General features: G+C 43.3%; 1 protein-coding gene across 2 annotated transcripts in view; it reads right to left on the minus strand.

Annotated features, from left to right (window-relative positions):
- WNT5B (Wnt family member 5B) overlaps positions 1-20,068 on the minus strand; it is a 314,129-nt gene extending 294,061 nt beyond the window's left edge. Inside the window, exon 1 of one of the 2 annotated variants that reach the window (XM_068277237.1) lies at positions 19,508-20,068. In XM_068277237.1, coding sequence (XP_068133338.1) covers positions 19,508-19,513 — 6 coding nt within the window. In that variant the 5' untranslated portion in view covers positions 19,514-20,068. The remainder of the gene's footprint in view (positions 1-19,507) is intronic. The other variant, XM_068277238.1, reaches the window with a different exon arrangement.
- Positions 20,069-22,033: the final 1,965 nt, after the last annotated feature.

Raw genomic sequence — 22,033 nt, forward strand, 5'->3', positions numbered from 1 at the left:
ACTCAATTGTATCAAAGGCTTTGGCGGCGTCAAGGGACGCCACTATCCTGGTTCCAACACTCTCATGCTCTGTCTGCATAGCAAGAAACAGTCTACGAATGTTTAAGGAGGTTGATCTGCCTGGAATAAATCCGGATTGATCTGAGTGTATCAGGGAGGTTATTACTTTATTTAATCGTAGTGACAGTAGCTTGGCAAGGATCTTAGTGTCTGTCTGAATTAGGGAGATTGGACGATATGCGTCGCATTGGAGAGGAGAGGATTTTTGCCTGGTTTCAGAATTAAGATTATTAAAGCTTCTCTCATAGAAAAGGGGAGAGACCCTGTTTCTAGAGCATGGTTATATAATGCTAGGAGCTTAGGTGCTAGTAGAGATCTGTATTGTTTAAAGAGTTCGCCTGGCAGGCGATCAGTGCCTGGGGACTTGGAAGTGGGAAGGGAAGAAATAGCGTCTTCGATCTCTTGAGATGTAATTGGGGCATCTAGTAACAGCTTATTAGACTCGTCTAGAGAGGAGAGGGGGATGGCCTCTAGATATGTATTTGTTTCAGGTACGGATGCAGAGGAGGACTTTGTATATAGGGATTTATAATAAAGGGCAAAGCATTGCAGTATGTCATGGGGGGAAGAGAGGACAGAGCCATCTGTGTCTTCTATTTTAAGGATAACCTGTGGGGCGGTCAGTTCTCTAGATATTTTCGCTAGAATTGCACCGCATTGCTCACCCATCTCATAGATTCGTTGCTTGGAAAATAAGATTTTCCGCTTTGCCTTGACTAGAAGGAGCTGTTCATAAGCAGCAAGCTTAGACTTATAAGAGTCGTTGTAAAAAGGGGTAGGATTGGTAGCGAAATCGGATAAGGATTGTTGTAGCTCTAGTAATGTAGCGCGTTCAGTCATAGCAGAGCTGATCTTGATGCTTTTAATCTCAGAGGAGAAATGCTGTCTGGTATATTGTTTGAAAACCTCCCATATCGATTTTACTGATGCAGTTTGACCTTGTATGTCGAAGAAGCGAGATAGAGCTTCTTCAGTTGATTTTGCCTCACTTATTTTGGTTAGCCAAAAAGGGTGCAATCTCCAGAAAGGTGTCTTAGGAGGAAAGGACCAACTTAGATGGATAAGGTATGGAGAATGGTCTGACATGAGAGAGGGAAGGAAACAGGCCTTGCGTATATTAGTAAGTAGGGATGATGATACTAGGATATAATCCAGGCGAGAGTGAGACTTATGCGATGCAGAGTAGCATGAGAATGCCGGAGTGCCAGGGAATTTTACAGGCCAGGTATCATATACTCATACAATGTATTTAATAGGAAATTCGCATGCGGTTTCGGTATGTGAATTTTCATGCGATTTCACATAGAAACAATGGAAAAGCACACAGGCACTGACAGTCATCTATGCGAAATCGTATGCGAATTTGCATGAAAATTCGCATACAACCGCACGCGAAATTCGCATCCGCATGCAAGTTTTTCCCGCGGTGATTCGCACCGCACAAGTGGAAATGGGCCCTGACACTTAAATTTGTACAGCTCACTGGAAGAAATAGTTGCTAAATAAAGAAATAATAGCTTCAGTAGTGGTAGTAATAAAATTAATCCTAACTATCTAGATAGTATTTACAAACACTCCGAACTGCATACTAAATAATGTATATGCAATAACGCGGTCCTAAGGACAAGCCTTTAGAAGTACGATATACAGTATACGTCATAATATTTAAACCAAATGGTGTGGTCAAGTTATCAAACAAAAGACTGCTAAGGTTAGGTCACACCTAGCAACTAGATCACATGTGGAGGGGTCTGTACCCCACCTCCTCTGTATATACTGTGAGGAGGGGTGTAGCTATCACCCACAATATTGGTGCAACTAGTACATATGCTTAAAACATCACATGTGGACCTGCGCCACAGATCAGTGCAGTGAGTTGCCACTGAATACACGTGGTAAAAGCGGCATCATAATTTGCCACAGCTGCACTGTGCCTAGGTAGCATGACATATGAGTGGGTGGAACCTTTGCCACTTTGACCATGTTTAGTCGGTGGCAACTCATTGTACCGATCTGTCGCATAGCTCCACAGGTGACGTTTCAAGCATATAGACCAATTGTGTGACCACAATGGGGGGTAGCTACACCCCTCCTCACAAGTTATACAGAGGAGTTGGGGGATTAGCAAAGAAGGCTCCACGTGTGATCTAGTTACTAGGTGTGACCTAACCGTAGCAGTCTTTTGTTTGATAACTTGACCACATTTGGTTTTAATAAAATAAATTATACTGCGTATCGTACTATAAAGGCAGTAAACCAGGTGATGCAGCTTTTACGAATAATTATTATGAGGCTAGGATTAGACCAAAAAAAGAGAGAAAATCCAATTAACAGGTACATTTTTCTTCAGTTATTTATTATTATTTATTTATTTATTGTATTTATAAAGCGCCAACATATTACGCAGCGCTGAACATCAATTTAGGTTACAGACAATATTTAGGGGTGACATACAGCAATATGACAATACAGGAATACAAGAAAACCAGATCACACAGCACAGTATTAGTACAAGGTAATGCTTAGTCAGTCACTGGATGAAGCATGGAGATTAGGCAAGTTAGGTTCACTCAAATGCATGGCATGGGTTCACAGTAATGGAGGTGCCAGATCAGGTAGGACACAAAAGGAGGAGGAACCTGCCCAAAGGCTTACAATCTAGAGGGAGAGGTAAGGACACGAATGGTAGTGGACCAGAGTTCAGCTGTAGGTTTAGAGCACTTGTGAGGGGTAGTAGGCCAGAGTGAAAAGGTGAGTTTTGAGGGCTTTCTTGAAGATGTTGAAGGAGGGGGCTGCCCTAATGGGTGGAGGTAGGGAGTTCCATAGTGTTGGAGCAGCTCTTGAGAAGTCCTGGAGGCGTGCATGGGACTGGGTGATGCGGGGGGCGGTTAGGCGAAGTTCATTGAAAGAGCGGAGTGAGCAGCTAGGTGTGTACCTCTGAGTAAGATCGGAAATGTAGGTTGGACAGGTTTTGTGGACAGATTTGTAGGTCAGACACAGTATCTTGAATCTGATTCTGGACTGGATAGGAAGCCAGTGGAGGGATTCTAGGAGGGGATCTGCTGTGGTGGAGCGATGGGAGCAGTGGATAATTCTGGCTGCCGCATTCATGATGGACTGCAGTGGGGCTGTTCGGGTCATAGGGAGACCAGACAGCAGGGCATTGCAGTAGTCAAGGCGGGAAATTATGAGGGCATGGATGAGGAGTTTGGTGGTGGCAGAGGTCAGGAAAGGGCGAATCTTACAGATGTTACGAAGGTGGAAGTTGCAGGACTTAGTGAGGTTTTGGATGTAGGAAGTGAAGGAGAGTGCGGAGTCCAGGGTGACACCCAGACAGCGGGCTTGAGAGGTAGGGCGAATGGTAGTGTGGTTAACAGTGACATGCACGTCTGGGAGGTTCGTGGATGGCCGGGGTGGGAAGATCATAAATTCCGTTTTGTCTAGATTTAGTTTCAGGAATCTAGCAGACATCCAGGAGGAGATGGCGGATAGGCAGGAGGAGACCTTGTCCATGGTAGTGGTGGATATGTCAGGGGTGTGGAGGTAGATCTGGGTGTCATCTGCATACAGATGGTAGTTAAAACCCATGGAGGAGATAACCTTGCCAATGGAGGATGTGTATAGGGTGAACAGTAGGGGGCCAAGGACCGAACCTTGGGGGACTCCCACCGAGAGGTGGTTGGGGGTGGACGAGGACTCATTGAAGGTGGTCGTGAAGGAGCAGTTGGAGAGGTAGGATGAAAGCCAGGACAGGGCGAGATCGTGAATGCCCAAGGACTGGAGGGACTGGAGGAGGATGATCTACTGTGTCAAAAGCTGCTGACAGGTCAAGGAGGAGGAGAATTGAGTATTTACCTTCAGCTTTAGCTAAGGCAAGGTCGTTGACCACTTTGGTAAGAGCAGTTTCGGTTGAGTGGGCAGGCCGAAATCCAGATTGGAGTGGGTCTAGCAGTGAGTTAGCATTGAGGTACTGGGTCAGGCGTTTGTGAACCAGACGCTCAAGGAGTTTTGAGGCAAAGGGGAGGAGGGAGATGGGACGGTAGTTGGAGGGTAGCGAGTTAGGAAATGGATTCTCATCAATGCAGAGCTGGATGGGTGCTGGAATACACAACTATATTCAACAAGCAGGCATTGAAAGGGGAGAGGGGTGGCCCTGCTGAAAGACTGATATTGTAATCTCAGAAAGCAAGCTTTTAAATATGGTAAAAATCATATACATAAGTATGTATGTATGTATGTATGTATATATATATATATATATATAATTTTTTTTTACACACACTCCCACAATTTACAGGGGTTTCAAAATATCCTATGTAAATTCCGAGCAGCACCTCAGTACCTGTGCTGTAGTTGTTGTTATCGCCTCCTCTCTAACCATTAAACATGTGGTCAGGTTTATCTGGGCAGCCGTTCAACAGTACAGATATCACTGATATTGGAAAGATCAGACAGGGCAGCCTGGTGGAGGAAGGGAAGGTGGTGGGTGGGTGTAAGTGGGTGCGGGCGGGGGGGGGGGGGGCGGAGGTGCGAGTAAGTTAACCTATACCTGTTACTCAATATGGGCCCAACATTTGGATTTTTCAATAACTGATCTTTTTGTTAACGGCAGGAGTTAACGGAACGTGCACATGCTCAATACCTCTTGCCCAAAATGATGATTAGTTGATCATCAGGGTGACAGTTTTGGGACCAAGTGCTGCAGGGATATCCCGCTCAGCCACAAACTCACCAGAGCGCAGCTTAAACGAATGGAGGTATGTTAGTAAAACTGCTATATTACACCTGTAGGAAAGCATAATAACAAATAGCTACAACCATTACCCAAATATTATCTCTAAATATAAACCTACTGACTGACACCTGCAGTAATTTGGAACAAACTGAACAATCTGGCTCAGAAAAGATAGAAAGATCTGAGTCTGTGAAGTAACTCAGACTGAATGTGATCTACAGACCTCCAAAATATCCAATTCATCAACTTCTGGACAGTTTAGTGATTGAACGGGTGATTGGGCATGTCAGTAGATTTTGGTCAAGCACATGGAAAGAAAGGGGTGAGGTGTGAAATTTGAGATCAAGTGGGACAAGGTGGTACATCGATCATTACTTGCAGATCAGTTGGGGAGTGACTGGCAACTTGCTGGATAAGGCTAGCTTTCATTTTTTTCCAAATAATACATTTTGTTTCATTTTTTTCTGTCTTTCCACAGGAACTTGGTGATTTAGCCATGTCAATTTCTCACTGCTCAACTATTGAGCATAGAGAGGGTAGAGTTTAATCATGAGGGGAGTATCAGAATGACACTCTATGGCAGGGGTCCCCAAACGTTGTGGGTCGAGGGCCGGGTTAACATTCTTCAGACTGCTGGGGGGCCGGAGTACACATAAAATGATGTAGAAGTCTTTGCGGGCCAGACAGTGAAGCATACCCAGGTGACAACCTGCAGTCCAATTGGACAGCAGTGTCACCTGATGTGGAATTTGATTGGAAACCAGCAAAAATTGCTGCTTTCTGGCTTCCATGTGGATGGGTGGTGCCAGCACTGCTATTCCATATGTGGACCACCAATATTTAAAGATGTAGCTGACCGCATCTATAATTAATACATTTTCTGTGTGGGGGCCAGTAAAAAGGGGGCCACATTTGGCCCGCAGGCCTTAGTTTGAGGACCACTGCTCTATGGGATCTCCCTTTATAAGCTGCTGTAATAAAAATTAGAAACAACTACAACCTGGTTAGGTTATAAAACACTCATAATGACTCAGACCACTAAACTGAAATCTCTCCATAAAGCCAAATAACCTGGACGCTGCCATATACATACTCTGTGGTCATTGAGTTGTTAAGCTGCCCTTTACATCAATAGCTAATACAATATACGGTACTTATCCGTTAGCCGGGCGCATCCGGCAGGTGGCGCTAATTACTATTCCTCCTCCAGGCCGACATGGATAGTAGGGAAAGATGTAACTCTGGTGGAGTTTTGTCGCCACCTAGAGGATGCGCCCGGCTAACGGATAAGTACCCAATATACAAATATTGCTTGATAAATTCAACCTCTAGTGAGAGGAATATGGAGGCTGTCACTGTTAAGGTGGCCACACACGATACAATAAAATGATCCGATTTTACAGCACTGTGAGCTGCATGCTGTCGGATTTCCCCCCCCCCCGCACACGAATTCGGATGCTCCCTATTGACTTCAGTAGGCTGCCAAATAACATCCACAGTTGTGTGCGGGGAATCGAGCGGTCATCGCAGCAGTGGAAAGTAATCTAGGCTATCACCACCAGTTTCCAGAAATAAGTTATGTTTCACAGGAGTGATATTGCTACTGTTAAGGAGTAACATTGCTGCTCTCTAAATGTAAGTTCTATTTTATAGGAGTGGCATTACTTTTACATATAGTATATAAGTTATATTTTATAGCAATGACATCACTGCTCTCTCCAAAAATAAGTTCTGCTTTGCAACAGTGACATCACAGCTCTCCAAATATGTTATTTACAGAAGTGATAATATTTCTCTACAGGTATGCTAAATTTTACAGAAATGGCACCACCTTCCAGGTACATACATACACATGGTTGTGTGTGTGTGTATATATATATATATATATATATATATATATATATATATATATATATATATATATATATATATATGCACATGCCCTGTGAATGGATAACTTTATAACCATCATGTTCTGAAGTGCAGCAGCAAACCTGTAACAGCTTCAGCTAATCTTTGTGTGTTTACAGACTGTAATCTGGGAGCCACATGCCTGATTGTGGGCCGCTCACCTTAAACACACTGTGACAGCCTCATACAATGTGCTTTTTGTGAGCTCCCTGAAATAGGAGTCCCCCAGAACAGGCGTTTAATCAGTGCTATCCCAGCCTCAGCCAAGCCATGTGAAAAGACCACAAATACTGAAAAATCCACTTTACATACCATCTATAAATCAGGAAACCTGACAGGATTAAAGTTCCCATAACCAGGAAAACAAGTTAAGTTTTGCAGTCCATTGGGGGATGCAAATTTACCTTGCACTCATTATATCCTGCATCCAGGACCAACCGTGTCAATGAGATGTAAATGAACACAGATTTACCCATCACCTGCAGACAATGAAGGGCTTATTACAGCCTATCATTGCATTGGGATAAGGTAAGGTGTGGCATGTATGACAGACACCCTTTGGAGGAAAAGCAAACTTGCAATATACTGTAGATATGCTAATTCTAGCTAAAATATCATCTAATCAATAGTGCAATTATGAATTCCTGGTTTTGCCCTCTTTTAGACATTGGAAATCACTTTGGTTGCCCACTGTTTACATATAAGCCGCTTATGTCTACTGTACAACAAACACTGCTGGGCAGCGTAGCTCACAACTGGACCACTTTTGGAAGAACAATCCGCTTTCTTGAACAAATCCCTCTTTCCCTCTTTGTGGCCTTGTGTAAAGATCTGTTTGAAAAAGTGGTTACACTTTAATCCCGGTTTCCAAATTGGGAAGAAGAGGAAGAGGAAGAAGAGGAGGAGGAGGAAGTAGCTGTGCAGCGTAGCTCACAACTGGACCACTTTTGGAAGGACAATCCCCTTTCAATCACCAAGGAGGAAGAGGAAGAAGAGGGAATTGTTTTATATTGTTTGCACTTATGCCTGGAATAAGCATGGCGCTGGTAGAATCAGAACAGCTGATCTGCATACCAGAACTGTGTCTATAATGTTGGAAGAATTTGGACCCGTTTACACTATTGTTTGCAAGGGAGGGTCAGTGAACACTCCTGCGGTTCCCCAAGCACCTGCCTACCACTAGTATTGTAGATTGCAGTAAGCCTAGTGTTTCTGTACACAAAGCTGCAGAAAACTAGAGGTATAGTGCAACATAGTAGTGCACACACTACACAGGGTTTCAGCTAGGCAATATCTGCATCCATTACTATGTATAAGCCCCACCATTGCTCCTTGCCCACAATGTAATAATATCTCCAGGTAAGTTTCACAGGTGGTAGTGCATGTGACTGGCAGAGGAACAGCACAACAGTCAGGCAAGTAACAGTACTGGCGCTAGTCTACTTTAGGAGACACAGCAGGAAAGCTCATAGGGAACAGTTCTCCAATCACAATACCCTCTAACACAGTGGTCCTCAAACTAAGGCCTGTGGGCCGAATGCGGCCCCCTGAGGCTTTTTACCCCCCCCCCCCCCCACACACACACACACACACAAAATGTATTACTTAGAGATTGTGCTTTCTACAATACCTAAGCTCAATGTTTCAATGTTATTTTTTTCTACATTATTGTATCTATAGTCCCCCAGCAGTCTGAAGTATGTTGTCCCGGCCCTTGACCGAAAATGTTTGGGGACCCCTGCTCTAACAGCACAAAAGCGTTGTGATTAGCCAAACAGTGAGGGCATAGTTTACTACAAACTATTGGAATCCTAGCAGTTCAAGATGATGCTGTCCACCCAACCACATGTTAGCTGAATTATCCTACGAGGATTCCTGCTGACTAGAAGTCTAGCGCTACAGTACCTTACATATTTCTGCCTTACAGCTGCTTTTCTAGAAAATACTTTTTTAACTTAAGGTCACAGGCCCTCCCAATGCTACTTGTATATGGCGTGGCCTCTTTGCACTAATTTAGTATGGCTAAAATGAAAATTCTCTGCACAGCTTCAACAAACACTGGGTGTAACATATTACAGATTGAAGAGTACCTGTCATGGTAAAAATGTCAGAATTTCCATGACTTGCTGACATTCTTCATCTTACCACATCATTGATCAGAACAAACAGCCAGGTCTGCCAGACTGCATGCTTGTTCCAGGAAAGTGAACCAGTACAGAGTGAAAGCACAGGACAAGCATGATAGCAAGCGTTTATCACAACAGCTACACCCAGCTAGACCCAACCATGCATGTTTCCTGTAGAAATTGGCTGTCATGATTATCCTGAGAATCGGTGTAAGGTGTGAAATAAATGAGCTGGAATGGTGAAGATGTTGCAGAACTTCTGTGACCACTGCAGGAATTATTGGGACATAAATCATTTCTATAGCTGAATGCTTCAAATATGCACAAGTAACCATGGAAATTAATTAAAGTCCATCTCTGTACAAAAAAAAAAGAACTTGCCTTTGAAATAATTTGATAATTAATAATAAAAAAGTGGACATTAGCTCTCTAAAAAAACCTCCTTACATTTCCCCCTTCGTGTCTAAATCCCTTGATGCAGCAATAAAGTCTGCAGAAAGTGTTTCCATCCAGCAAAATCCATCTAGACTCATTAATCTCTCTTCTCACTCTTCCTCTGCTGCTCCTCTCTGTCAAGCTCTTGACTGGCTACCAATCAACCAGAGGATCCAGTTCAAACTCTTAACCCTAACCTACAAAGCTATCCACAATCTCTCTCCCCTGTACATATCCTCACTAGAGGTGGCTGGATGGTGTAATGGTTAAGGGCTATGCCTCTGAGACAGGAAACCAGGGTTCGAATCTCGGCTCTGCCGGTTCAGTAATCCAGCACCTATTCAGTAGGAGACCTTTGGCAAGTCTCCCTAACACTGCTACTGCCTATAGAGCGTGCCCTAGTGGCTGCTACTCTCGCGCTTTGAGTCCACGAGGAAAAAAGCGCGATATAAAGGTTATTTGTCTTGTCACTAGTTTCCAGATACCAACCCAACCGCAATCTCAGATCTGCACACTAGCTTCTTTTATCCTCTTCTACAATTACCTCCTCACATTCACGCATACCCGACCTCTCACGTGCCTCACCCCTCCTCTGGAATGCTCTTCCACAGCACATCCGCCACTCACCTTTGAAATCTTTAAACGCTCCCTCAAAACCCACCTTTTCCGACAAGCATATGCTCTATCTTAGACCATGCACCCTACAATCTTGCGTCTAGATTTACTTCTTACTAAATAACCTAATCACGCACTGCCTGTATATATACTGTATACTTCCCCACCTCTTGTTTCCACCCCATTCCTTTAGTTTGTAAGCTCAAAAGGGCATGGCTATCTCACCCTTTTGTGTCTTGGAATGTTATTCATTTAATAGCTTGCACTCTGTTATACATTTATACATTTTAGTCATCATGTTAAATTTGCTATTGTAATCACTAGTTCTGTATTTTGTACCAGTGTCCATATTGATGTTTCTCATTGTCTGTATCATTATGTTTCCCTTGTTTGTTTTCTTACATTGTACAGCACCACGGAATATGTTGGCGTTTTCTGCATGCAGATTAGCATTACCAATATAAATCAATGAGCCTGTTTCCACTTGTCAGAAATTGACAGCAGAAGGGAATGGCAGCGCTTCCAAACAGACGCTGCACCCGAATTGACTACCTGCCCAAGTATACATAGCTCGAATAATGGACAGATTACACACTTTGCATTCAAAACAGGTACAGTAAAAGGAGGGTGTTAGCTTCAGCATAAGTTGTGCACAAATTATACCTAATAGACTCTCCCACGACGATGATTGGCCCCCATGGGAGAGATCTAACACTAGTCTAACCGTGAAGCATATCAAATAGTGAAAATATGTAATAAAAACTTTAGTATACTTCAGGCTAGCTGCCTCCATGGGCGTGAGCTTGCATTCAAATTTTAGAATTTAGATTAGCGTTCAGCACATAATCTGCATTTGATTTGCATTCAAGGTGTGTATTTAGCCTCAAGGGGGCTGTGCACATCTCTGGAGCCTTCACTTCACTTGCAGCCTGTGAGCACTGCCCATTGCTTGCTTTATAAATGGTGACAGCCACCTTTTGTCTCAACAGCCCAAACTATGAGGTGTCCAGAATTTTACTTAATAGAGACACCTGAATAGGCATATGGGGGTCGACATATTTATTTCCTTTTAAACAATTCAGGTTGCCTGGAAGTCCTGCTGATCCTCTAATATTTTAGCCATATACCCTGAACAAGCATGTAGGTCAGATGTTTCTGACTGAAGTCTGACTGGATTAGCTGCGTGCTTGTTTCAGGTGTGATTCAGACACTGCTGCAGCTAAATAGATAAGCAGGGCTGTCAGGCAACTGGTATTGTTTAAAAGGAAATAGATATGGCAACCTCCATATCCCTCTCAGATCAGTAGTCTCTTCAGCTGGAGATTATTGGAGGACATAATAATAATAAAAGGGGCCGTTTCCACTACAGCGAATCTGCATTTGTTTTCTGCATGTAGATTTGCATAACCAATATAAACCAATGGGCCTGTTTCCACTTGGCAGAAATTCTGTGCGGTGGAGGTGGAGTGCAGAAAAAATCTGCACAGCAGAGCCATCAGAATTCGCACACCACAAGGCTAGTGCACAATTCGCCTGTAATGTATTTAATAAGAAATTCGCCTCAGTTTTCGATATGCTAATTTTCCATGCGAATTTGCTTACGTTTTTGTTTTAAATCAATGTAAAAGAACACAGGCACTAACATGGTTAAATTCGGATACTTACATACAGATCCAAATTTTAATGCGCTTTCGCGATAAATTTTGTATACAAACGCATAAGAATTCGCATCCACTTGCAAATTCGTTTTCGCATTTTCCACAACGGAATCCCACCGCACTAATGGAAACGGGCCCTAAGGGTAGTGCAGTCTGCCCAATTCAGGAGCAAACATAAGACTTTTAAAAGCCAATTCCATTGACAACATACATAAAAAAAGACAAAAATAAAGCACCTGTTGTAATGTTAAGGTGTTAGCTACATGGCTCCTGGGAGTTCAGCAGCCATGACATAAAATGTCCTGCACATGTAGCCTGGATTTTTCATAGTGAATGTTACTAAACAGTTCCTGAATAAACTGGTGTTCCCATACAGTTTCATGCATCAAAACAAAGTATAGTACATACTGACTGTGATGACTATAATTACACACTTGCAAATTTACCTTCCCTTTAGCCAACCTCACTATAAACTGATATGTCCCAAGTGAAGATTACAGATACCTCCCACCTTATAGAAGGCATGCTTTATAATAATAACAATCTATGCTATATATGTGATTGCAGCATGGATATTGTAGATGTGTGAGGGATAGCTACACCCCACTCCAGCACAATATAGGAGTGGTGGGGCATCAACAAAGACCCCTTCATACTTGATACATATACCTGCTCGCATCTGCTTGCAAACAAAATAAGACAGTTTGTTTACTGAGGTGCCCCTACATGGACAATCTTGGTCTTACAGAAGTGTATTTCACAAATAAAGATACTTTGTAAGGGGGCTTTTAGGACCATTGTAGCCCCTTACACACTCCAATGAGTTCTGGGTCACCATGAGCTTCCTGGTTAGTCTGTACCTCTGGGTGTTTCAAGCCCTACTTCATAGAGCCAACTTAATCCATGCCATGCACTGATGAGGATCAACCAATCTGAAACAGTCTATATGCATGTTGGATTATTATGGCTCTGTACAAATTAACAAGCTGACACATCATTGCATTCCAGTGGTTCTGGAGGTGTGTTTAGCTTCTAAGGGCAACAATGGTTAATTTGCATATATTCAGCAGTGATGCACTGGGAGACATCTCAAGCTCACTCCAACCTGAATTATCGCAAATTCTTTCTGTTTTAAGAAAGCAAACTTTTGTTTTACAAATAAATAAATAAAAAATAAAACCAGTCTTTTTATACATACCCATAGGGCTGGTCCATTTGGACCTTCAATGTGCTAATAATAATAATCCAAACATTTGTATAGCGCTTTTCTCCTGTCTGACTCAAAGCGCTGAAGAGCTGCAGCCACTGGGACGCGCTCAAGAGGCCACCCTGCAGTGTTAGGGAGTCTTGCCTTGAACTCCTTACTGAATAGGTACTGACCCTAGCTATGATTCGAACCCTGGTCTCCCATGTCAAAGGCAGAGCCCTTAACCAATACACTATCCAGCCACTTGTTTTAATAAATCCTGTTCATGCTTATGAGATAGCTTACATTCAACCCTAAAAAACAAATTCAGGTCCAATGCGTAAACATTATCAGTGACAAAGACAGAGGAACATTCCTGGCCTACATCATCTGAACACACATTGGCAGTGGGTCCTATACCAGCACTTAGTACAGCTGTGAAATGCTTTAGCAATAAAACACTGAAGATCAGATAATGATTTACTGGACAAACAGTGATTCATGAAACGGTTTTATAGAGGTGATAAGCAACTGGTGATAAGAAGTGGGAAACCCAGAGCTGACCCAGGTATATGGTTCTGTTATTGTTCTACACCCATATCACAGATGAAAAACAGCACAGATAACCTTATACTCCTGTGTGAAGGAGAAACACCAATGTGGACATCCCTATACTGTTTGAGTGAGGTACAGCAGAAAACAGCCAGTCCAGATAAGTTTTACTATTGTAAATTAATAATACTAGCATGCATACTCTGAGACACTCCTGTGTGACTGAGGAGCACCAATGAAGATACCCTATACTCCTCTCTGAATGAGTAAAGCTTGTATGACTACCCCTTTACTCCTGCTGATACCCCTAAACTGTTGTGTGACTATGGATCACTGGTATGGATACCCCATATCCCTGTGTAACTGAATACCACTAGTGCAAATGCTGCTAATTGTGTGATTGTGAAACACTTGTACTACTATACTACTGTGCCCTATACTACTGTGTGATTGTGGAACACCAGTGCAGATACTCCTATATGCCTATGTCACTAAGGAATACTGGTACAAATATTACGACACTCCGGTGTGACTGTGCAACACCAGTGCAGATATTCCTATGTCACTGAGGAATACTAGTACGGATAACTAAACTTCTGTGTGACTGTGGAACACCAGTGCAGATACTCCTATACGCCAGTGTGTCTGAGGAATATTGAAACAAACATTACTACACTCCTGTGTGACTGTGGAAGTGGAACACCAGTGCAGATACTCCTATGTCACTGAAGACCACAAGTATGGATATTACTATACTCCTGTGACCGCGGAACACCAGTGCAGATACTCCTGTGTCACGGAAGACCACCAGTATGGATATTACTATACTCCTGTGACAGAGGAAAACCAGTGCAGATACTCCTGTGTCACTGAAGACCACTAGTATAGATATTACTATACTCCTGTGACTGAGGAACACCAGTGCAGGTACTACTGTGTCACTGAAGACCACTAGTATGGATATTACTATACTCCTGTGACAGAGGAAAACCAGTGCAGATACTCCTGTGTCACTGAAGACCACTAGTATGGATATTACTATACTCCTGTGACCGAGAAAAACCAGTGCAGATACTCCTGTGTCACGGAAGACCACCAGTATGGATATTACTATACTCCTGTGACAGAGGAAAACCAGTGCAGATACTCCTGTGTCACTGAAGACCACTAGCATGGATATTACTATACTCCTGTGACCGAGAAAAAACAGTGCAGATACTCCTGTGTCACGGAAGACCACCAGTATGGATATTACTATACTCCTGTGACAGAGGAAAACCAGTGCAGATACTCCTGTGTCACTGAAGACCACTAGTATGGATATTACTATACTCCTGTGACAGAGGAAAACCAGTGCAGATACTCCTGTGTCACTGAAGACCACTAGTATAGATATTACTATACTCCTGTGACTGAGGAAAACCAGTGCAGATACTCCTGTGTCACTGAAGACCACTAGTATGGATATTACTATACTCCTGTGACTGAGGAAAACCAGGGCAGATACTCCTGTGTCACTGAAGACCACTAGTATGGATATTACTATACTCCTGTGACTGAGGAAAACCAGGGCAGATACTCCTGTGTCACTGAAGACCACTAGTATGGATATTACTATACTCCTGTGACTGAGGAAAACCAGTGCAGATACTCCTGTGTCACGGAAGACCACCTGTATGGATATTACTATACTCCTGTGACAGAGGAAAACCAGTGCAGATACTCCTGTGTCACTGAAGACCACTAGTATGGATATTACTATACTCATGTGACCGAGAAAAAACAGTGCAGATACTCCTGTGTCACGGAAGACCACCAGTATGGATATTACTATACTCCTGTGACCGAGGAAAACCAGTGCAGATACTCCTGTGTCACTGAAGACCACTAGTATGGATATTACTATACTCCTGTGACTGAGGAAAACCAGGGCAGATACTCCTGTGTCACTGAAGACCACTAGTATGGATATTACTATACTCCTGTGACTGAGGAAAACCAGTGCAGATACTCCTGTGTCACGGAAGACCACCTGTATGGATATTACTATACTCCTGTGACAGAGGAAAACCAGTGCAGATACTCCTGTGTCACTGAAGACCACTAGTATGGATATTACTATACTCATGTGACCGAGAAAAAACAGTGCAGATACTCCTGTGTCACGGAAGACCACCAGTATGGATATTACTATACTCCTGTGACCGAGGAAAACCAGTGCAGATACTCCTGTGTCACTGAAGACCACTAGTATGGATATTACTACACTCCTGTGACTGAGGAACACCAGTGCAGATACTCCTGTGTCACGGAAGACCACCAGTATGGATATTACTATACTCCTGTGACTGAGGAAAACCAGTGCAGATACTCCTGTGTCACTGAAGACCACTAGTATGGATATTACTATACTCCTGTGACTGAGGAAAACCAGTGCAGATACTCCTGTGTCACTGAAGACCACTAGCATGGATATTACTATACTCCTGTGACCGAGAAAAAACAGTGCAGATACTCCTGTGTCACGGAAGACCACCAGTATGGATATTACTATACTCCTGTGACAGAGGAAAACCAGTGCAGATACTCCTGTGTCACTGAAGACCACTAGTATGGATATTACTATACTCCTGTGACAGAGGAAAACCAGTGCAGATACTCCTGTGTCACTGAAGACCACTAGTATAGATATTACTATACTCCTGTGACTGAGGAAAACCAGTGCAGATACTCCTGTGTCACTGAAGACCACTAGTATGGATATTACTATACTCCTGTGACTGAGGAAAACCAGGGCAGATACTCCTGTGTCACTGAAGACCACTAGTATGGATATTACTATACTCCTGTGACTGAGGAAAACCAGGGCAGATACTCCTGTGTCACTGAAGACCACTAGTATGGATATTACTATACTCCTGTGACTGAGGAAAACCAGTGCAGATACTCCTGTGTCACGGAAGACCACCTGTATGGATATTACTATACTCCTGTGACAGAGGAAAACCAGTGCAGATACTCCTGTGTCACTGAAGACCACTAGTATGGATATTACTATACTCATGTGACCGAGAAAAAACAGTGCAGATACTCCTGTGTCACGGAAGACCACCAGTATGGATATTACTATACTCCTGTGACCGAGGAAAACCAGTGCAGATACTCCTGTGTCACTGAAGACCACTAGTATGGATATTACTACACTCCTGTGACTGAGGAACACCAGTGCAGATACTCCTGTGTCACGGAAGACCACCAGTATGGATATTACTATACTCCTGTGACTGAGGAAAACCAGTGCAGATACTCCTGTGTCACTGAAGACCACTAGTATGGATATTACTATACTCCTGTGACTGAGGAAAACCAGTGCAGATACTCCTGTGTCACTGAAGACCACTAGTATGGATATTACTATACTCCTGTGACTGAGGAAAACCAGGGCAGATACTCCTGTGTCACTGACGACCACTAGTATGGATATTACTATACTCCTGTGACTGAGGAAAACCAGTGTAGATACTCCTGTGTCACGGAAGACCACCAGTATGGATATTACTATACTCCTGTGACTGAGGAAAACCAGTGCAGATACTCCTGTGTCACTGAAGACCACTAGTATGGATATTACTATACTCCTGTAACTGAGGAACACCAGTGCAGACACTTCTATATTCCTGTGTGAGTATGGATATTACTATACTCCTGTGACCAAGGAACACCAGGACAGATACTCCTGTGTCACTGAAGACCACTAGCATGGATATTACTATACTCCTGTGACAGAGGAAAACCAGGGCAGATACTCCTGTGTCACTGAAGACCACTAGTATGGATATTACTATACTCCTGTAACAGAGGAAAACCAGTGCAGATACTCCTGTGTCACTGAAGACCACTATAGTATGCATATTACTATACTCCTGTAACTGAGGAACACCAGTGCAGACACTTCTATATTCCTGTGTGAGTATGGATATTACTATACTCCTGTGACCAAGGAACACCAGGACAGATACTCCTGTGTCACTGAAGACCACTAGTATAGATATTACTATACTCCTGTGACTGAGGAAAACCAGTGCAGACACTCCTGTGTCACTGAAGACCACTAGTATAGATATTACTATACTCCTGTGACTGAGGAAAACCAGTGCAGACACTCCTGTGTCACTGAAGACCACTATAGTATGAATATTACTATACTCCTGTAGCTGAGGAACACCAGTGCAGATACTTCTATATTCCTGTGTGACTGAGGAATAGTAAAACAAATACAGTGAAAACTTGGATTGCGAGAACTTGGTTTGAGAGCACTTTGCAAGACGAGCAACATTGTTTTTTGATGAAATTTTGATTTGATAAGCAAGCAACTTTTTGTTATATAAGCAAAAAAATGAATATATGCATCACATTGTCACAACTTAGCCGATGGTTCTTCTCCCTTTAACGCTACAGAATTGTACGTAATTGTAATTAATCAAGTGTAGGTACTGTACAATGTCAAATGTCTGTGAAATCCTCAAAACTAAGCAAAAGCAACTGTCATTGGATAAGTTTCTTGTTAAAGCCACACAAAAAAAAAGGTTGTGGTGAGCCAACAGATAGCAAGGATTTTGTTAGTTATAGTGAAAGTCTTTTTTACATTTTTACTCTATACAGTACAATACTTTGTATTAAATATTTGTAACTGTTTTTGTATTGTGGAATAAATCACCTGAATTTACATTATGGGGAAATTTTCTTTGATATAAGAGTGCTTTGGATTACAAGCATGTTTCTAGAACAAATTATGCTTGCAAACCAAGGTTCCACTGTACAGTATTACAAAACTCCTGTGTGACTGTGGAAGTAGAATACCAGTTCAGATACTCCTATACTCCTGTTTCACTGATGAATACTAGTACAGATATTACTATGCTCCTGTTGACTTAGAACACCAGTGCAAATATTCAAATAGTCCTGTGTGACAGCGGTCTGCAAGAGCAGATACTTCAACACTCCTTTGTGACTGTGGAACACCAGTGTGGATATCCTTGTAACGTATGTTCGAGTGAGGAACATCATTGTTGATATAACTATACTCTTGTGAGATTGAGGAACACCAGTGTGAATACTTTTCAAGTGCATGTGTCTGAGGAATACAGATGCTACTATACTCCTGTGTGACAGGGATGAGCCAGTATGAATCTACTTAACACTCGTTGGACTACTGTTCTCATTGTGACTGACGAACACCAAGTACAGATAGTACTACACTCCTGTATGACTGAGAATCATTACTGTGAGTACTCGTGACTGAGAAACACTAGTGTGAATACTGATGCCTATGCGACTGAGGCACACCAGTGCTTATCCCCATAATACTATGTGACTGAGAAACAACAGCTCTGATATAATTGAGGAAAATCACTATGGATTCTACTATTCTCCTGTGTGACTGTGGAACACAAGTGCAGATAGTACTACAATCCTGAATGACTGAGGAATACAAGTGCAGATACTTCTATACTCTTTGGATAGATAAACTGTATGTACTGACACCGCTTTACATTATCTGGGTATGGATTAACGCTTGCAAGATATGCAGAAAAACCTTCAAGAGCATCTAAAAAAGTTGCTAACCATTCAAAAACTAACTTCTCAGGACATTATGATGATGAAGACTTTTCTTTACTAAGCTGTCAGGGAGGATGAATGTGCACCATAATCCCAGGACGCCAAAATAAATTTGATGGATTAATCACAATTCCTGTATTTGAAATTATTCAGAGACAAAGATCACATAGTGATGCAAGAAGAACTCTACATATCATCCCACACAGTGATTTTATTGATAAAAGTACAATTTCTAACAAGCGATTGTTCTTGGAAATCAGTCCTAGCTGTCACCTTCAGAAGACCCTGGTTTCATGTACAGGGCTTGTATTGGAGCAGAGGGGAATATTGAAGTGGCTCCAGTGCTAGGTACACACGATGCAATTTCCCATCAGATCGATGGGTCAAACTGATAAATTACAACATGCCAATCTCCTCATTATCAAATACGGGAACGATTTTTTTAGCAGTAGTGATCTGGAAAATGGGAGAATATTGGAAGTGTTGGAAATTTTCGGTACCTGTCAATCTGATGGAAATTGCTTGGTGTGGTGTACCTAGCATTAGTGACTAGTTAGAGACACGAATTTAGCACAGGTTGGTGATATGGGCAACCACAGACAGGACTCACCTGCATGTCCAGCAGAGGAGGGAAGTCACTATGCTGTAATAATAATCCTGGGGAGTCCTTGAACCACTTATATTAGGACAAATCCAGACACAAAACTAATTCCACCAATGCTTCAATGCACCCCAAAAGATCCTTTCTGCTTGTGAGTCACTGGGCTCCCGGTGTCATGACAGAGGGAACAGCAAGTCTTGAGATGTGGCATCCAACAACTGACTCCAAGTCCACAGAGGTGCCCTCTGACCCCTGGCTGCAGAAGTTGGTCACTCAGGGTGCAGGGTGGCACCTTATGGATGCCCTGGTGTCCCTGGCTGCAGAATGTGGATCGTGAAAGTTTCCCTGTGTGGACCCTGACAGATGCGCTGTGGGCACTGGATAAGGACCTGAGTCCCCTGAGAAAACCGGTATGGACCTTGATAAGTGCTCCGTGGCCCTCTGACTACAGAATGGGGTCCTCGCAGAGGTACTCTGTGGCTCCTACAACTGATGTGGCCCGTCTGATACTCGGATGAAAAAGTTTCCCGGTGCGAGCAGTGTCACTAGAGAGAACTGAGAGAGCCCCGGGCACGCCTCCGGCTCAATCCTCCCGCCCAATGAGACACGCCCCCGCCTCACCGTAGTGCTGGTGTCTGCACTGTGCACCCCCCTCTTCCCGCCCTTCGCTGGCTTCCCCGCCCTCTCCCCGTAAGGCGAAGTGACTGGGAAGTGGGAACGGTGCTGAACTGCAGCCAGTCCAGCCTTCCATGTGCTCCGTATTCACTATTCAGAGCCTTTCATCAATCAACGGCCACTGTCTGCTTTCTATCTATCCACGCAGTAGCGTAGCATTGAAAGAGATACAGAGGGTGCGCTGCAACTTCACCTGAATACCTTCAGCAGCTGCATTAGCTCTTACTGGTGCTGTAGCGATAATACAGTACAACCCCCTAAAATATCCAGAACTCTGTTAACCAGAAGTCTCAGGGCTAGTTCACATTTGGCGCTTTTTCAGCGTTTTGCAAAGCGCTGCTACTAATGTATTCCTATGGATACATTCACACTGCAACATTAGCGATTTCGATCAATCACAAACGCGCTGTATGCAGCGTCTTTGGAGCGATAGTGCTGTAATTTTCATTCTATTGAACGGGAATCACAAGTGCAAATCGCGTTAAGATTTTGCCCGTGAATTGCGAACGCAGACCCAAATGCAATTGCGAGGCAATCTGTGGGGAAGCACAGAATGTGAACCGGCCCTTAAAGGGAAGGTCTGAGATGAATACAAATATAGTCACGTTTTTTAGAATGAAATACAGGCGCTGCTCCAAATAAAAGTATCTTTCACCTGCTGCTCAGGAGGAAACCACATCCACAGTAGGTATCACAAAATATAAGCAAGAAAATAAAAGTATCTTTCACCAGCTGCTCAGGAGGAAACCACATCCACAGTAGGTATCACAAAATATAAGCAAGAAACTCCACAGCGCTAGGAAACTCCACGGTATCTGCAGTTCCACCACAGTGTAAGATATTCAGACAGTGACCATCACCGAGAAAAATTCATCAAAAGGTCACTCACTGTCATTAAAACATCACAGTTTAATAAAATTCACAGAAAGGTAGCACATATACAATAGCTTACTTTAAGGGTCCTTTTAACAGGGACCCTTGGTAAAAACAAGCATAGTGTATACCAATACACAATTGATACGTTCTCACGGAGTCGATAGATTTGCCCAGTCTCCAGTTCCGACCGGTTTCGGCTCCCTGACGACGGCGGAAAGCCGAAACCGGTCGGACCTGGAGACTGGGCAAATCTATCGACTCCGTGAGAACTTATCAATTGTGTATTGGTATACACTATATGCTTGTTTTTACCAAGGGTCCCTGTTAAAAGGACCCTTAAAGTAAGCTATTGTCTATGTGCTACCTTTCTGTGAATTTTATTAAACTGTGATGTTTTAATGACAGTGAGTGACCTTTTGATGAATTTTTCTCGGTGATGGTCACTGTCTGAATATCTTACACTGTGGTGGAACTGCAGATACCGTGGAGTTTCCTAGCGCTGTGGAGTTTCTTGCTTATATTATATGAATAGAAATATAGTTACTTTGGGCTTCCTCCAGCCCCTGGCAGCTGTCCTATGCCCTCACCGCAGCTCCGGTGGATCCCAGTCCCCTCGGGTGCAGATGCCGACTCTCCCTGAACTCCAGCGTGTGGTGCTCTGACGCCATCAGAACTGTACTTGCGCAAGAGTTGTAGTGTGAATGGGCCCTCAAAATCAGTAAAACCAATAGATAAGTTAGAAGGAATCCTCTGGATAGTCCAAAAGCTTCCCGCAGTCTCTAACATCCCACCGTTCCAGCGCTGGGTCCCACTAGGGGAGTTGCTAGCTCCAAAGATTATTGGTATGTGCCATGGATCTATTCTGGGGTGCCACGGATGTCCCCAAAGCAGAATCAGGGAGCTGGCAGCAGCTGGAAGGCTTGGAGCGGTGGTGCATCGATAGGGGGGCATGCTGTGTGCTGTGATGCCTTATAGCAGGGGTAG

The sequence above is a fragment of the Hyperolius riggenbachi genome, chromosome 3 (genome assembly GCF_040937935.1).
Source record: "Hyperolius riggenbachi isolate aHypRig1 chromosome 3, aHypRig1.pri, whole genome shotgun sequence".
NCBI lineage: Eukaryota > Metazoa > Chordata > Amphibia > Anura > Hyperoliidae > Hyperolius > Hyperolius riggenbachi.